The sequence below is a fragment of the Lachancea lanzarotensis genome, scaffold LALA0S01 (assembly GCF_000938715.1).
Source record: "Lachancea lanzarotensis genome assembly LALA0, scaffold LALA0S01, whole genome shotgun sequence".
NCBI classification, from domain to species: domain Eukaryota; kingdom Fungi; phylum Ascomycota; class Saccharomycetes; order Saccharomycetales; family Saccharomycetaceae; genus Lachancea; species Lachancea lanzarotensis.
The window spans coordinates 1,513,599-1,531,168 of NW_019212879.1; the positions used below are offsets into that span (position 1 = coordinate 1,513,599).

General features: G+C 42.9%; 8 protein-coding genes and 2 non-coding genes across 10 annotated transcripts; 4 read left to right on the forward strand and 6 right to left on the reverse strand.

The window, feature by feature from the left end:
* Positions 1-242: 242 nt before the first annotated feature.
* On the forward strand, positions 243-1,688 carry RIO1 (LALA0S01e16050g1_1; the record flags this gene model as incomplete). The annotated part of the gene is made up of 1 exon (XM_022774847.1): positions 243-1,688. The coding sequence occupies one exon, from the start codon at positions 243-245 to the stop codon at positions 1,686-1,688; it is 1,446 nt and encodes a 481-aa protein (XP_022626903.1).
* A 72-nt stretch (positions 1,689-1,760) lies between these two features.
* Positions 1,761-3,422, reverse strand: RTC5 (LALA0S01e16072g1_1; the record flags this gene model as incomplete). The annotated part of the gene is made up of 1 exon (XM_022774848.1): positions 1,761-3,422. One exon carries the CDS (start codon positions 3,420-3,422, stop codon positions 1,761-1,763), a length of 1,662 nt encoding a protein of 553 aa, XP_022626904.1.
* Positions 3,423-4,170: 748 nt separating this feature from the next.
* ESF1 (LALA0S01e16094g1_1) lies at positions 4,171-6,114 on the forward strand (the record flags this gene model as incomplete). Its single annotated transcript, XM_022774849.1, has 1 exon — positions 4,171-6,114. The coding sequence occupies one exon, from the start codon at positions 4,171-4,173 to the stop codon at positions 6,112-6,114; it is 1,944 nt and encodes a 647-aa protein (XP_022626905.1).
* A 151-nt stretch (positions 6,115-6,265) lies between these two features.
* On the reverse strand, positions 6,266-6,338 carry LALA0_S01e16116r. The gene has a single exon. It is a non-coding gene; the product is annotated as a tRNA-Lys (tRNA).
* A 144-nt stretch (positions 6,339-6,482) lies between these two features.
* Positions 6,483-7,874, forward strand: CDC40 (LALA0S01e16138g1_1; the record flags this gene model as incomplete). Its single annotated transcript, XM_022774850.1, has 1 exon — positions 6,483-7,874. One exon carries the CDS (start codon positions 6,483-6,485, stop codon positions 7,872-7,874), a length of 1,392 nt encoding a protein of 463 aa, XP_022626906.1.
* A 43-nt stretch (positions 7,875-7,917) lies between these two features.
* Positions 7,918-9,222, reverse strand: RPT5 (LALA0S01e16160g1_1; the record flags this gene model as incomplete). Its single annotated transcript, XM_022774851.1, has 1 exon — positions 7,918-9,222. One exon carries the CDS (start codon positions 9,220-9,222, stop codon positions 7,918-7,920), a length of 1,305 nt encoding a protein of 434 aa, XP_022626907.1.
* Positions 9,223-9,770: 548 nt separating this feature from the next.
* On the reverse strand, positions 9,771-9,977 carry SEM1 (LALA0S01e16182g1_1; the record flags this gene model as incomplete). Its single annotated transcript, XM_022774852.1, has 1 exon — positions 9,771-9,977. One exon carries the CDS (start codon positions 9,975-9,977, stop codon positions 9,771-9,773), a length of 207 nt encoding a protein of 68 aa, XP_022626908.1.
* A 1,180-nt stretch (positions 9,978-11,157) lies between these two features.
* Positions 11,158-15,540, forward strand: RPO31 (LALA0S01e16204g1_1; the record flags this gene model as incomplete). The annotated part of the gene is made up of 1 exon (XM_022774853.1): positions 11,158-15,540. One exon carries the CDS (start codon positions 11,158-11,160, stop codon positions 15,538-15,540), a length of 4,383 nt encoding a protein of 1,460 aa, XP_022626909.1.
* A 128-nt stretch (positions 15,541-15,668) lies between these two features.
* On the reverse strand, positions 15,669-15,741 carry LALA0_S01e16226r. Its single transcript has one exon. It is a non-coding gene; the product is annotated as a tRNA-Lys (tRNA).
* A 133-nt stretch (positions 15,742-15,874) lies between these two features.
* Positions 15,875-17,485, reverse strand: ESC2 (LALA0S01e16248g1_1; the record flags this gene model as incomplete). The annotated part of the gene is made up of 1 exon (XM_022774855.1): positions 15,875-17,485. The coding sequence occupies one exon, from the start codon at positions 17,483-17,485 to the stop codon at positions 15,875-15,877; it is 1,611 nt and encodes a 536-aa protein (XP_022626910.1).
* Between the last annotated feature and the right edge of the window lie 85 nt (positions 17,486-17,570).

The window sequence follows — 17,570 nt, forward strand, 5'->3', positions numbered from 1 at the left end:
AAACTAGAGATTCAAGTGTTTTTCAAAAGACAGGATAAAGGCTGGGCAAAATGCTGGCTTTATATACTTTCTTGAACGTTGTTTATTTCGAACTTGTGTTTGAGTTGAGCGGTTGACTAAATCTATGGTACGGTTTTCTAGTATCTATATAAAGTGGAAAATATTCAGAAAACCTGAATTAAGATCTCATCAAAGGTGAAAGTTAGCTCATCGCGGTGGAAAGCGAACCAATATAAAGAGTAATGGTAGGTCTAAGTAGCAAGTTGGAAAGCCTGGATCTCGAGGATCAAAATGATACCCATATCGACCATATCAACACACAAGTTCTGGACAAACATGCGCAAAACATTAAGACCGATGAGCTTTCTGGAGGTAAGACGAAAAAGACTACAAAGGACAAGGCCAACAGGGCTACAGTGGAAAATGTGCTTGATCCGCGAACCATGCGGTTCCTGCAAGCGTTGACCTCGCGAGGAGTGATTTCAGAGTTCAACGGATGTCTCAGCACTGGTAAAGAAGCAAATGTGTACCATGCGTACTCAGGAACAGGATCAAACGGCGACAAAGAACGAAGCGAATTGGCGATCAAGATTTTCAAAACGTCGATTCTGGTGTTCAAGGACCGAGAACGATACGTGGACGGTGAATTTCGTTTCAGAAACTCGCGGTCTCAACACAACCCACGCAAAATGATCAAAGTTTGGGCAGAGAAGGAATTCCGTAACTTGAAGCGGATTCATCAGAGTAATGTGGTGCCTGCACCTAAACCGGTGGAAGTGAAGTCCAACGTGTTGATTATGGAGTTTTTGAATAGAGGTGATGGGTTTGCATCGCCAAGACTAAAAGATTACCCTTTCAAAGATGCGGCAGATGTAGCATACTATTATCACACAATGATCTCTTATATGCGACTGCTGTACCAGAACTGCCGCTTGGTGCATGCCGATTTGTCGGAATACAACGCGCTCGTCCATCAAAAGAGACTGTACATCATTGACGTGTCACAGAGTGTGCAACCAGAGCATCCCATGAGTTTGGATTTTTTAAGAATGGATATCAAAAACGTCAACGGATTTTTTGAACGATTTTCTATCGACATTTTCTCAGAAAGGATCATATTTCAATTCGTCATCTCGGAAATGCTTGAAAAGTTTATGGGTGACTACAATTCTTCCGAAGATCTTGTGGAATACATGGCAAAAAATCTGCCAATCAAAACCACGCCCGAGGATGAGGCAGAGGACGAGGTGTTTAGATCATTGCATTTGGTGAGAAATTTGGGGGGTCTGGAAGAAAGAGATTTTGACCGCTTCACAATGGGAAAATTCGATCTTTTGAAGAGCCTTATTGCCAACGACAACAAGAAAAACGCCAAGAACTTCACTGCATCTGAACAATTCGATCTCTCGTCTTCCAGTGAAGACGAAAATGAGGACGACTTTGAAGAGGACGAAAATGACGGGGATAGTGACAATGGCGAAAGCGATTCTGAAGAAGATACCGAAGATGAATCGGATGGTGATTACGTTGAAAAGTCTAAAGAACTCAAGCATAAAAAGCACGAAGATAAAGACGTAAAGAAGCAACGAAAGGACGACGCAAAGGATGCGAAACGCGAAAAAAGGAAGACCAAAGTAAAGAAGCACATAAAAAAGAGATTGGTAAAGAAAACCAAGTCCAAAAAGTGATTGGATTGACGTGTATAGTTAAGACAAGGACAAAGGTCTTAAAATTTGATGTTTTTTTTAGTAGCATTCAATTCAAACCGAACCTCCACTCTGATTTTGACCGACCAGGCCTGCCAATTCCAATAAGGCCCGGTCGTCATTGATACTCTTCAGGTTGATGCGCTGCCTTCTTTTAGCCTCAGCTTCTTCCCACTCCCAATTCTTCATTTGCTCTTCTAATTCTTTTTCTCCGCCGCACCCCCAAACCTCGATATCCTGTATCAAGAATTTGTGTTCACTGCTGGCAGTTGTGAGAGATCCAGGACTGATGCTGCCACCAGGTCCGACGTTTCTAAAAGTCCCAAACTCTAGGTTGGGGTCTATATTTAACGAAACGTTTCCGGGCATATACCGCCTGTTAGAATTCTTAATGACAGGAATTGAGCTTCCTACTCCAATACCACCCCCCAGTGTATTGAAGCATATGTTCTCAGGTCTAGAAGCTTTGAAAATCTCTTGAACCGGCGACAATTGTATAATGGTCGTCTTTGTATCGCCAAAAAGCTCTGAATTGGTGACTTTCCAGGGTTCAGCGACGTATACAGCAAAAAGGAGCTTCTTTTTACCGGCAAACGGTGGGAGAAGCTGCTGGTCTTCACCTCTGAGACGTGGGTAGTCATTTAGAAAGTTTTGATACCTATGATTTTTTGACCTCGCGTATTCATCGTCGTCAGGAATTCGTATCCCATTGACTAACAGCAATGATGGTGCCATCCACTTGAAAACTTTTGCTTGAAATGAGCGCATTGAGAACCCGTTGTCTCTACCTACATAAAGCTTCTGTAGTTTTGAAAAGACCAGCTCGCGAGGCCAGAAAGTGGAAAGCTGAGATAACAGAGGTGCAGTAACAAGTTTCGATTCCGCCATTGGAATGTTTGAGGCCGGTGGTTCTTTCAGATCTCTTTCCAAGAATAAAACGTGCTCCACCAACATCTCTAGAGGCAGCAGTAAGTTTGGGCATGTTGAAGATACCACCTCTTGGAAATCTTCATAAGCGATAACATGTTTTAAAGTGTCTTGTGAGGTTACAATGCTAGTGTTCATAGTTCGTACGATGTTCAATGCGAAGGTTCGGAAGGAGTCCCACTTCTCCGAAAGTTTTACATCAAGCGTCGAGTTTTTGGTCAAAGTTAGCATAGATATTCGCAGCATCAAGGTAACAAACTCCAGCATTGAATCTGCAGGTATCGTGAGCTCATCGGTCTGAACATTGTTAAAACCAGAAATGATATCTGGCACATCGAGCGATATATCGGAACTAGGAGTGCCAGTAACCTCTTTCACATTCTTACTCAGCGCCAGTGCTATAAATATAAGCTTGACATGGTTGTACGATTTGTCCCGCACGTATTTCAAGCACCTCTGCTTGCTCACTAACACACAGCTTTTCAAAACTCCGACGTATGTGACGTTTTCGTAACAGTCCTTGATCATAGGGAAGTTTGACAGCGTTTGAAAAAAATTGAATAGCAGGGTGCTGAGTGTGTCATTGATGCCATGCAATCGAAGCAGATCTACCAATTCTGCTTTTGTGACCGGGTCATTGAGAGCTTTGCCCTTGATGTTGGCCCTGTACGATGTGAGCTCTGGAGTACTGACAGATCTCACAGCTCGTTTATCGTAAGCTATCATTACATCTGTTTCACTGGTATAGCTGAGGTTTGAAGGGGCATTCGCCGATGCAGTCTGACCCATTGTTGTTGAGCTTTCTGGCAAATTCCGAGTCTTTGTTGCCTCATGTTGGTAACGTCTGGGCCGCTTTCGGTGATTAACAACACATCTCCAATAAAGCTTGTTCCAGAGGGCCACATGACTACTTGAGAGACAATCGAGAACTATCGGTTAAATAGGTGTAGGGGATCTTCAAAAGTACTTTATCAAGAAATTAAGGATCTGTACTTCTATTAAAAACAGTTTGACAGGATTTTGCGTTGTTCTTTGACAGCATTTGTTGAGGTTTTTGTTATCAATGAAAAAACCGCTGTCACCGGGGTTATTCCATGCTCCAGTTCGCGAGGTGAGCTCCAAAGTCATCAGATAAGCAAGCAAAGAGCACAATACCTGATTAAAGACCTTTGATTTGATAAGAGACGCAATGTGTTCCAAAATTGCACTTTAATTATAACATCGCTTTTAATTAAGAACCTTTGTATGTCAACAATTTTTTTCGGTTCAAAAGGGCACATTTCTCCAAGTGAACAGACTCTCATCCATTGCTGATACAACTGTCGAGTTTATAAAATCATCAAAAGCTGTTTTTGAGAATCTTTGTTCACGTTCTTTTCCTGACGCTGTCGTCGGTCCAATCGAGCCTTAAGTCAGTACAGCGATAATCATTGGAAAAAAAACAGTGCATACAAATTTTACCAGCTCATCGCATCTCATCGCCTAGTGTACAACACCAAAAGTATAGCTAGTGAAACAAGTTTAAGCCCATTCAAATATGGCAAACAAGTCGAGTTCAAGCGCTCAAAAATCAGAGGATGCTAGGTTCGCTGGTGTTCACAGCGACCCAAAATTCAGAGAGACCAAAGCAAGAAAGTTCAAGATCAAGCTAGATGATAGATTCAGCGAACAAGATTTGGAATACAAGAAGAAAGCCAAGGTTGACAAGTATGGCCGGCGTCTGAAAGGCCAGGACAATAAGGAGAAAAAGGATTTCGAAAAATACTACGAAAAAGAGGAGGCCCCAAAGAAGTTAGAAGAGGACAAGAGCGAAGAAGATAGTGATAACGACAGCGAAGAAGACGAAAAAACCGTAAAAGCTGCAAGCAAGAAAACCAGTCTGGATAGAGCTCGTGGTGAAGTTCCCAGCGATTATGCTTCTTCTTCGGATGAAGAGTCATCTTCAGAATCAGAATCGGACTCTAGCAACAGCGATCTCGAAAGTGAGGAATCCGAAGTGGAGATCGAAGGCAGCAAACCAGAATCGGGAGAAAGTAGCAAGACATTGGCGGTGGTTAATCTGGACTGGGACCATGTCAAATCCGATGACTTGATGATCACATTTTCCAGTTTCGTTCCCAAGGGTGGCAGAATAGTCAAGATTTCCATTTACCCAAGCGAGTTTGGAAAAGAGCGGTTGAACCGTGAGCAAATCGAGGGACCTCCAAGGGAGATCTTCGCAAGCAAGAAGAAAAGTAAGAGAAGCAAAGACGACGAAAGCGATTCAGATGTGGACGTAAAAGACCTGTACGAAGAAGGTGACGCTGATGATTACGATGTCAAGTCGTTGCGTCGTTACCAACTTGAAAGGCTCAGATACTACTATGCAGTGGTAAATTGTACAAATGTGGAAACAGCAGAGTCTATCTACAAAAACTGCGACGGCACAGAGTTCGAATCCACCGCCAACATGTTCGATCTTAGATACGTTCCAGACGGAATGGACTTTGACGATGAACCAAGAGATGAATGCTCTGAGCTGCCCAAAAACTACAGGCCTGCACAATTTAGTACCGACGCGCTGCAGCATTCGAAAGTTAAGCTCACATGGGATGAAACGCCTGCGGACCGTGTTTCGATGGCCAAAAGAGCATTCAGTCAAAAGGAACTTGACGAGATGGATTTCAAGGCATATTTGGCATCTGACAGTGAGGAATCCGAACCAGAAGACACTGGAAATCTCAAAGATAAGCTCAAAGCTTTGGCCAACCAATCAGCACAGGTTGGTGACCGTTCTCTTTTCGATAAAAAATCGGATGAAGAACAAAGCGACGTTGATATGCAAATAACGTTTGCTCCCGGGTTGGCAGAAACGGATGATTCAAAGGAGGGAGCAGACGGAAACACAGACGAAACTACAATAGAGAAAGTAAGGCGTAAGGAAAAGGAGCGCCGTAAGATGCGTAAGGACCGTATCAAGGAATTAAAGAAGCAATCGTCTGATGAGAAACAAAAATCGAAGGAGTCAAGGACATCAAAGAAATACAATTCTAACGAAAACACCGATTCCAAGTCAGCTGCCGAACTAGAATTGCTGATGATGGAAGACGATAATGAAGGAAGTGGTTCGGGCATCAATAAAAAGGCACATTTCAACATGAACGAAATTATGAGATCGGAGAAGGAGAAGTCTAAGAAATCTAAGTTTCAGGATAAACGCAAGATCACCGACGACCAGTTCAAACCTGACCTCAACGATCCACGTTTCAGCGAGATGTTCGAGGATCGGGATTTTGCGATCGATCCATCTCAACCTGAGTTCAAGCAAACGCCAGCAATGAAACAAATTTTGCAAGAGAGAAACAAACGCTCACACAAAGGTAAAGCTAAGAAAAGAAGCGGCGCACAATTCGATGCAACTGCTCAAAATAATTCTGACGTTGCAGGCCTCGTTAGCAAGATGAAACGGTCAGCTAAAAAGAGCAAAAAATCGTCAAACTAGATCTTGCCAGATCAAGTTCAAACATATCTATTGTACATATCAAAAGCAAAATATACAGTGAGTTTCAAGTTCAGCAATTGGATAGTGTAAGGTCTGCTCAGAAAGAGCTCTCATAATTTGGCTGTTTTTATTAACTAAGCTTCAAAAAATAAGCCCTGTAGGGGGCTCGAACCCCTAACCTTATGATTAAGAGTCATACGCGCTACCGATTGCGCCAACAAGGCTCCTAAAATATTGAGAAATGGCAATCAAATTATATATTATATATTTAATAATTGATCATGCTTGTCATTTTCCAAAATATAATGTCAAAGCGGTTAAACTACTCTTCAGTCTTCACCTAGTCCCTTCGAATCCCATCAATTGCCATGTCATTGGTTGGTGGCTACAGTTCATCATCTGATACAGACGAACCGTTGGGTTCACAAGGTGCTACAAAGGAAACGAACGACCTAGTAGTCGGAAATGGTCATCAATCCGAGGATAGTGATGACAGTGAACAACACGCTTCTAGATCAAAACGAGTTAAGAAACAAGGAGAAGTTGGTCAAAAAATTAAGCGTATACAAAAGAGGCGAAAAAGTCCATGGGCTTCGTGGTCATCCTCGGATGAAGATGAAGAAGCTCAAAATTTGAATTCCAGCATCCTCAATCGTCAAGATGTTTATCGAGATGATGATGAGCCCGACTCAAAAGATGAAGGAAATCTGACTAAGGCGCAAGAAACAAGTGAATTTCATGGTCAATCACAGCTGGATTATAAAGGCCGGTCCTTCCTTAATCCTCCTATGGAAGAAAATATAGACTTCACGAAGGAACCTCTATCTTTTCGCACTTTCTTGCCCAAGAAACTACTACACAGGTACGCCGGACATGGGAATGGCACAAACGTGCTACGAATGCTACCGAAAACCGGGCATCTTTTTCTATCAGGAGGTAATGACAATCAACTCAAGATTTGGGACATGTACCACGAACGCCAATTGTTGCGAGATTATAAAGGGCACACCAAAGTTATTCGAGACGCCAATTTTAACAAGGACGGAGCCGAGTTTGTAAGCGTTTCTTTTGATCAGAACATGAAAATTTGGGATACAGAGACCGGGACTGTAAAATATCGCTACAGCTTTTCTAGCACGCCAAACTGCGTTGAGTATCGTCCAACCAACTCGAATGAGCTAGTGGTCGGATTATCAAACAGCGAAATTAGACACTATGATTTACGGGTTCCCCACAAGAATGGGTTGGTTCAAATTTATGACCATCATCTATCATCAATCATTGCGCTAAAATACTTCCCCGATGGATCTAAACTCATCAGCTCGTCTGAAGACAAAAGCATACGCATTTGGGAAAACCAAGTGAACGTTCCCATCAAACAGATAAGTGATACCGCACAATACTCGATGCCGCACATCGCAATTCATCCAGAGAATAATTACTTTGCAGCCCAAAGTATGGACAACGTCATTTACACGTTTTCAATGAAACCCAAATACAAAAGGCATTCTAAGAAAAAATTTGAGGGACACAAGTGCGCAGGATACGGTATTGGCTTTACATTTTCCCCTGATGGTCGCTATATCTGCTCTGGGGATACGCGAGGGCAGGTGTTTATTTGGGACTGGAAAACAAAGCATCAATTGAAGCAGCTTGAGGTTCCCGATAAAAAGCCCGTTACTACAGTAGCTTGGTCACCACAAGAGACGAGCAAACTCATTTGCGGGGGCAATGGCGGGTATATTTACTTATACGACTAAAAAATGACAATTAATGAACGATTTTACTCATTTATGGATTTATTCATGCGTAGAAAGATACGGACTTGGATTTCCTCGCTTGGACTTCGCCAATGGCTTCAACAAAATCTTCATGCTTAACTTCGCTTTGGCCATTTCTCAATGCTATCATTCCTGCTTCCACTGAAACCGCTTTCAGCTGAGCACCGTTAAATTCATCTGTTGATCTTGCAAGTTCCTGCCAATTTATAGAATCGTCTGTTGTCATTTTTCTGGAATGAATTTGTAGGATTTGAGCCCTAGAATCCTCAGAGGGCAGTGGGAACTCGATCTTTCTATCCAGTCTACCGGATCTCAACAAAGCCGGATCCAAGACGTCCACTCTATTGGTGGCCGCGAGTACTTTAACTCTGTCATCGGACCCGAACCCATCCAGTTGGTTGAGAAGTTCCAACATAGTTCTTTGCACTTCTCTGTCACCAGATTTCTCGGAGTCAAAACGTTTTGTACCGATGGCGTCCAGCTCATCGATGAATATGATCGTAGGTGCTTTTTCCTTTGCTAGAGCAAACGCGTCACGCACGAGCTTGGAACCCTCACCAATAAACATTTGCACCAGCTGTGGTGCAGCTAATTTTAGGAAAGTGGCATTCGTTTGAGCGGCGCACGCTCTTGCTAGTAATGTCTTACCAGTACCGGGTGGACCATACATCAAAGCACCTTTAGGAGCTCTAATTCCCATATTTGTAAACTTTTCGGCTTGTTTTAAAGGAAGCACGATAGCTTCGACCAATTCTTCGATCTGCTTGTCAAGACCACCAACGTCCGAATACGTTTCTGTGGGTTTTTCGTCTACTTCCATGGCTTTGACACGCGAGTCAAATTCGGACGGTAAAGTGTCGAGCACCAAATAGGAGTCTTTGTTAACACCCACTAAATCGTTAGGTTTCAAAGTATTAGGGTCAACCAGCCCTACCATAGGCAGAAAAACCGTTTGCCTCGATGATGTTTTCACCACCGCCGCTTTACCGGTTGCAGCGTTATCCAAATTCACGTTCCCACCTTGCGTGGCCGATTCTCGTTGCTGTTCGTCTTCCAATTCATCCATATCCATGATCTCAACCACATTGGACACCAAATAGGGTAGCTGGCGATTGTTTTTGATTTTTTCCTTATTGTCCTTGATCTTCTCGAGCATCACACTATTTTCGTGCGACAATCTTTGCAACTCTGATCTAAATATCCGAATTTCATTGTCTAGAAGTTTGGTTCTTGTCTGGAGCTCTCCTGTGGGTAGATTCAATATCTCTTGATCAATTTCGATTTCGCCCGGGTTTTGCTGCGACTCCAATTCTTCCAAAGTTGCCATCTTAAAGTTACAGTTACAAGTGTTGTTTCGGAACCTTCAGAGGACACTAGAACTGGTCAGTGTGAGGTTCTTGTAGAGCGGTTAGGTCTGGTCTCTAGGTTTGCCACCGAATTAAGTTTTGAATATAGGCGCGTGTAGTGGTTAAAGGTGGTCATTATGTACGTACTTCGCATTTTTATATTCGCGTCGAAAAAGACCTATGTAAGAAAACGATTTGTAAGGATAGCGGTGTGTGCTAGCCGCCTCATAACTTGGTTTGCTGGGTATTTCCGGTGTGAATTGGCCAAATCCTGGAGCCCAAACTGAAAAAGAAGCCTTACCAATTCAACTGGGAAGTGGTGGTATTTGATCATTTTTCACGAGGTTTATTCGCTTTACAGGTTTCTTACCTTCCTTTGATCTTAATAGAAATACCCAGTGGTCTGAGCGATGTTTGAGCTTTATATTCAAAAGCAACTCACCTTTGTTTTCCCTCAGTATCCTGTCTCGTTCTTTTTCGCTGGTGGTGTTCACAGAGTTCCTTCAAAAACGTTGTACACAATATCTTTTTACTGTTTGTGCTTCTGCAGCTCCGCTCTTAGCTCCTTGGTAAAATCGTCGTCTACCTCTACATCGTCCCAGTCCTCTTTCCAAAGGTTTGTTTGCACGCTGGAGTCTTCTTTGATGGTTTCGGAATCTGGCCAAGTATCAACAGGGAAGTCCTCAAATTCATCGTTTTCTTCCAGCGTATTCTGGTGCTCCTTTTCCAAGCTCATTATGAATGTGTTGAAGCTGTTCTTTCAAAAGGAGATGTGCTAAACTCGAACTTAAAGTCGTAGGTTTCGTGACAGAAGTGGACTCTTTAGCTATGTATTGAAATTCGCCACGTTAATTAACGTAGTCGTTTCCTACGTAGCCTTTAGTTCTCTAGTCAACAAACTAAAGCAGCAAGGCCAGACTGTAGAATGACCTATCGTAGCAGATAAGGGTAGATAAAAGCTTCAGAACGATACTCTGTTTTCCAGACAGTGCTCATCCGCCAAGCTTGTAAATTATGTGTGTCGTTGTATACGAGTGCGTCACCAAAAACTAGTGACGTACAGATGCGCTTGTTGACTGACGACAATTGTATTGAATGTGATTTTGATATCTTCAACGAGTCTTCTATCCTCTGATTGTACGAGACCTTGAATATTTCCACCATAGCCTTCTGCCAAAGAGGTTTGGCACAATGCAGTAATTTCCATCATTTACAAGCGCTTGAAAATTATCCAGAGCTGACAAAGCCAAAGTCCTAAGATACCGGGAAGAAACATGGATCTTATCTCAAAATTTCCTTGTGTCTAACGTGTGCCAACTCATATGAGATATTTTCTAAAATCTAGTATCCTCATCCTCCCGACACTTCTGGTGTCAGCATAAACCCTAGTACCTTTTACTTTCACCAGCTCACAAATTACAGCCACCTTAAAACTCTCAAAGTCACGTACAACAATCTCGTCTGGATGAGTATCAACCTCCACAACCTAAAACTTCTTCTCGTGCTGTAAACTGACGCTAGTCACGTGACCTGATTGTATATTCTTCTAAAGAAACCTTACATGTTCAGCACCAACAGCGAGCCAAAAGTCCAATTTTATACACTATACATATCCTGCTTGCTCAAAGAGCCCGTTCTCCTCAGGATTAACCCTTCAATGTTGTTATTCGTCTGTGACAGTTTAATTATGCTTTTTCACGAAGCAAATATTCGTCAACCATGTGATGAAAAAAAATCTAATCAAAATTTGATCTCATCTCATCTCATCGAAGGTCAAGTAAGCTCCAAACCATTGATTTTGCCCGTTTTGGATCGATCCTCTGGTTTTTGTGCTCTCCAAATTTCTTGGACATTCGGAATTGCTAAAACTTCTTTCTAGAACCTGAACTTCCTCCTCCCCGTTTGGGCACTTGAACATGAAGGAAGTAGTGGTGGACATAGCGCCCAAAAGGATTAAAGGCCTTGAGTTCAGCGCGCTTTCAGCTAGCGATATAGTTGCTCAATCGAAAGTAGAAATCACTACAAGAGATCTTTTCGACTTGGAGAGTGGCAGAAAACCTAAAGATGGAGGTGCTCTGGATACACGAATGGGAGTTTCGTCATCGCATGCAGAGTGTTCAACTTGTCATGGGAATCTTGCATCTTGTCATGGTCATTTTGGCCACATCAAGTTGTCACTGCCTGTTTTCCATGTAGGGTACTTCAAAGCCACTATTCAGGTTTTGCAATCCGTGTGTAAAGGCTGTGGTGCCCTGTTACTATCTGAAGAGGACAAAAGACAATTTTTGAGCGAACTACGTCGTCCTGGCATAGACAATTTGAGAAGAATGGGGATTTTGAAAAAAGTCGTGGATCAGTGCAAAAAACAGAGGAGATGTTTTGCATGTGGTGCGTTGAATGGTGTAGTTAAGAAAGCTGCTGCAGGTTCTGGTTCTGCCTCGCTCAAAATATTACATGACACTTTCAGATGGGTGGGTAAGAAATCTGCACCAGAAAAGGATAAATGGTTTGGAGACTGGAAAACAGTTCTCGCCCATAGTCCAGAGCTCGAACGTTACGTAAAGCGATGCACCGATGATCTGAACCCTTTAAAGGTACTAAATTTATTCAAGCAAATTGCATCTGAAGACTGTGAGCTACTAGGGATTGATAGTTCTGTCAAGTCAGGCAGACCAGAAACTTACATCTGGAGATACTTGCCTGCACCGCCAGTGTGTATTCGTCCATCTGTTATGATGCAGGACTCTCCTGCTTCAAATGAAGATGATTTGACTGTGAAGCTTACAGAGATTGTGTGGACCTCTTCTCTGATCAAAGCAGGTCTGGAAAAGGGTATATCGATCAACAACATGATGGAGCAATGGGACTATCTGCAATTGGCAGTTGCCATGTACATTAATTCTGATTCGGTTAACCCGGCTATGATGCCAGGAGGGAATGCCGGTGGGAAGACTAAGCCAATTAGAGGTTTCTGTCAAAGACTGAAAGGTAAGCAAGGTCGTTTCAGAGGTAACCTTTCCGGTAAACGTGTAGATTTCTCAGGCAGAACAGTCGTTTCACCGGATCCAAACCTTTCAATCGATCAAGTGGCGGTACCTGATCGTGTTGCTAAAGTACTCACGTACCCTGAGATGGTCACACGCTATAACAAACAAAAATTGCAACAGCTGGTGATAAACGGTCCTAATGAACACCCGGGAGCTAATTATATCTTGAAGAAAGATGAAGAAGCAAGACGAAACCTACGTTACGGTGATCGTTTGAAGCTTGCCAGAAATCTTCAGTTTGGTGATGTGGTTGAAAGACATCTAGAAGATGGTGACGTCGTTTTATTTAACAGACAACCCTCGTTACACAGACTTTCTATTTTATCGCACTTTGCGAAAATCAGGCCTTGGAGAACCTTCAGGCTGAACGAATGTGTGTGTACCCCATACAACGCGGATTTCGATGGTGACGAAATGAACTTACATGTTCCTCAGACGGAGGAGGCTCGTGCTGAGGCCATCAATCTTATGGGTGTGAAAAATAATCTTCTGACACCCAAATCTGGGGAACCTATTATTGCTGCAACTCAAGATTTCATTACCGGGTCATATCTTATTTCGCACAAGGACTCGTTTTACAACAGAGCTGAGTTTGTCCAGCTTTTGTCGATGATGTCGGATGGAAATTTGCAGTTTGATATACCGCCTCCAGCCATTATGAAACCTTACTACATGTGGACTGGAAAGCAAGTGTTTTCCCTTCTCATCAGACCAAATAAGAAATCCTCTGTCGTCATCAACTTGGATGCCAAAAATAAGGTCTACATCCCTCCGAAGAGGAAAGAATTTCCTAATGAGATGTCTCAAAATGATGGTTTCGTTGTCATCCGTGGGTCTCAAATCTTAAGTGGTGTCATGGACAAGTCTGTGTTGGGTGATGGTAAGAAACACTCGGTATTTTACACAATCTTAAGAGATTTCGGACCGCAGGAAGCCGCTTTCGCTATGAACAGAATGGCAAAATTGTGCGCTCGTTTTCTGGGCAACAGGGGCTTCTCAATCGGTATTAGCGATGTTACACCAGGTTTTGAACTGAAACGGCAAAAGGAAAGTATGGTCGAAGATGCGTACTCGAAATGTGATGAACTCATTGAATTATTCGACAAGGGAAAGTTGGAAACTCAGCCCGGATGTAATGAGGAGCAAACATTGGAAGCCAAGATTGGTGGTTTGTTATCGAAAGTCAGAGAAGAAGTCGGTGAGGTATGCATCAAGGAGCTGGATAACCTGAACGCGTGTCTAATCATGGCAAATTGTGGTTCTAAGGGTTCGAATTTGAACGTATCCCAAATGGTGGCTGTTGTGGGTCAGCAAATTATATCTGGTAATCGTGTCCCCGATGGCTTCCAGGACCGTTCCTTACCTCACTTTCTGAAAAATTCCAAAACACCACAGTCGAAGGGTTTCGTGAGAAACTCATTCTTCACCGGCCTAACACCGCCAGAGTTTTTGTTTCACGCCATTTCTGGGCGTGAGGGTCTGGTAGATACAGCCGTCAAGACCGCTGAAACAGGTTACATGTCTCGTAGGTTAATGAAATCACTGGAAGACCTGTCATGTCAATACGACAACACTATTAGAACCTCCTCGAACGGTATTGTACAGTTCACTTATGGAGGTGATGGATTGGACCCTATTGATATGGAAGGCAATGCACAGCCTGTAAATTTCGCGAGATCATGGGAACATGCTAACAACGTTACGTTCAATCACATCGACCAAGGGTTACTACCTTACCAAATAATGCAGCAGACGAACAGAATTTTGGAACCGCTTGAAGAAAAGTTGGTCCGATTCGATAATTTGGGGAATCTAGTTACCGGACATGAGGCGCACTGTGTGGAATTTATTGATCAGCACGATGCGGAAAGAAACTTCTACCAATCTCTGAGGTCATATCTGCATGAAAAAGCCAGTCACTTGGCAACGACAAGAAAGCACAAAGGTTTAATGGAATATTTGGAAGAACCCGCTGCCGAATTACAAGAAATGGATCTGGACGACAAAGCTTCTGATGCAGCCATAGCATCGGTCTCTCAATTGTGCAAAATCACGTCGTCGTTGGTTGCTACGTTTTTGGAAATCGCGATCTTCAAGTATCATAAAGCAAAGGTTGAACCTGGTACGGCAGTAGGTGCAGTAGGTGCTCATTCTATTGGTGAACCTGGTACACAAATGACACTAAAAACATTTCACTTTGCTGGTGTCGCTTCCATGAATGTTACGCTTGGTGTACCTCGTATCAAAGAAATCATCAACGCCTCTAAGGTCATTTCAACACCTATCATCAACGCTGTTCTTGTCAATGACAATGATGAAAGAGCAGCTAGAGTTGTCAAGGGAAGAATTGAAAAGACTCTGATGTCCGACGTAGCCTTCTATATCCAGGATGTCTACCGAGACAACATGTCGTTTTTACAAGTCAAAGTCGACTTGAGCACCATCGAAAAATTGCAATTAGAGTTGACGGTTGAAGATATTGCAGTTGCGATAACTAGAGCTGCCAAACTCAAAATTGCAGCTTCTGATGTCACTATTGTTGGTAAGGATAAGATTAATATCAATGTCTATCCAGACGGTGCTAAACTCAAATCGATTTCTACTTTAGCTAAGGAGCCTGCTGAAAATGAGCTGTTCTACAGGATTCAGCATCTACGTCGTGCATTGCCCGCCATAGTCGTTAAGGGTCTTCCGGACATTGCTAGAGCAGTTATCAATGTTAAGGATAATGATAAGAGAGAACTTTTGGTCGAAGGATATGGTTTACGCGATGTGATGACCACGGATGGTGTCATAGGTTCGAAGACCAAGACAAATCATGTCTTGGAAGTTGTTAGTGTATTGGGTATTGAGGCGGCCAGGGCCAGTATCATTGGTGAAATCGACTATACCATGAGTAATCACGGAATGAGTGTTGATCCTCGTCACGTACAGCTGTTGGGTGATGTAATGACCTACAAGGGCGAGGTGTTGGGTATCACTCGTTTTGGTCTCAGTAAGATGAGAGACTCGGTACTGCAACTCGCCTCGTTCGAGAAGACCACAGACCATTTGTTCGACGCCGCCTTTTACATGAAAAAAGATGCTGTTGAAGGTGTGTCGGAATGCATTATTTTGGGCCAGACCATGTCCATTGGTACAGGTGCCTTCAAAGTGGTAAAAGGTACGGCGCTATGTACCGAAGATCTAAAACCAAAGCCCGTACTTTTCGAAGATTTGTGCAACAACATGTCCACTCTAAAGGTCAACTAGCATCGCATAAAATATACGCATAAAGCATATAATGAATAAAACTATAACGAAAACTTCTTTCCTAGGCAGATGCCTCCTGTTGGAATGTGATTGTGGTCCATGTATATCTTCAAAGTTTGAAAAAATTAAGCCCTGTAGGGGGCTCGAACCCCTAACCTTATGATTAAGAGTCATACGCGCTACCGATTGCGCCAACAAGGCTCTTCATGATTTTTCGAAGTCTCCAAACCATTATAAGCTTTTAACAGAACCTGCTGATCGCTCGAAAGCTAATCTTCTTTGAAGGCGTCTGGGGAAACTGGACGTAAGGGCAGTGCTTACTTTACCTAGGAATCTATATCAGCCTTACCTCAATTATATCTTCATCTTCTAGGTCTAGTTCCCGAGTCAATTGAGAGGGAGCAAGTTTCTCGTTGTCGAAATAAAGGTCTATGTGGCGCTCCGCCGGCACATTATGAACGCTCCGAAAATGGTTACTCAACGTTGCCACCGATGTATCTTGATGCACATTGACATGAGTTTTCTCATTATTCTTAGCCATCAGTGCAATCCGGGTTGTACTGGCCTGATCTTCAGGCGAAAGATCATCATCCAAAATGTATATGTGGTTCGACTCTGAATTCTGTGAGTTGTATACATCGTCATCTCCACTGAAAAAACTGGTGTCGTTGGCATCTACTGTTGGATCATCTGCCAATAGTGATGTTTCACTCTGGTTTTTTTTTTCCAACGTCGTCTTGTAGTCTTCTTCAGACACTTTCGGAACTAATGTCAACGAATATTCGATGAACTTAATGTCAGGATCAGTAGAAACTTGCAGAGAATTACACGTCATGAAATCCAAAATCTTAACGCCGCCACGATAAATTGAAACTTTATCACTCTGGTAATGATGTCGCAGCTCCTTGTTGACATTGTGCTCTTTCAATAATAAATTTAATGCCAATGGCAAAATCTGTGTGAAAGTGTGGAAGCCATTAACTTTTAGTTTCACTGTCTTGTCCATACTTCCTTCCAAGTGCGAGGTAAACCGGATGTTGAATATATGATTTACTGGTAGGGAAGGACTTTTCTCGACAGTGCTTGCAGATCGACCAGCTTCTCTTGCTAGTTCCTTGAAAAATTGCTCGTCTTCATCTTCTTCTGAACCTTTTGCCATACTGATGGTGGATTCCTTTTGAAAGCCATTGTGATCATTTGTATTGCGAGTCTTCTTCGAAAGCCATTTCGTGCCAAGATCCTGATCTTTAATCGAGCTTGCGACTCGTTTCTTAGATTTGATTACCGTTTCTTTCTCGCTACCGGACTGATCGCTTTCAGATGTATTGATCACAATTTCATCTCTTTCACTGGTCTGAAAGGAAGCATTTTGTAGTTTCGACGCCCCCGTTCGACTGTTATGCACCGAACTGCTACCTCGCTCTGTTTGGACGATAACAGGACGGTCAGAAATACTGTTATCTACACTTCTACTGGAGAGCATGTAGTCACCACAGAAGAAATCGTCGTCATCATCATCCTCATCATCATCATCATCATCGACATGGTCATCGTCACCTTGTACTTCTTCATACTCATCGATTTTGTGACCAGCATCCGTTTCCTTGTTCCTACTAACTTCAATTTGGTTGCTTGATTCCTTGTTCGGCCCGTTTACTCCGTTTTTATCGTCATTTCCAGCCTTCGTCTGGTCATCATCGTCGGTTTCTACTACTTCCAAGTTTTCAGCAGTATCTGAACTGTCTTCTTCATTATTTGGTTGAATAGTGGATGAAAACCTTGGTAGTTTAGCCCTTTCTGAGTGAACGATTTCTGGAGTTTGGTCATCTTGAAGGTACCCTCCAATGGTCTTGTTAGCATCAGAAAACGACATCAATTCTTGAATGTTTTCAGTAACCTTGGCCCCCTTGAGACCAGTGTGTGAGGCCTTTTCCTCCTCTGCCATTGTCGACTAGGTAAGCTAGAAGCAGCGGTAAACTGCCAGGGCTCTGTTCGTGTGTTTTGCAGACCGGTATGGTTGTAGTATTTCT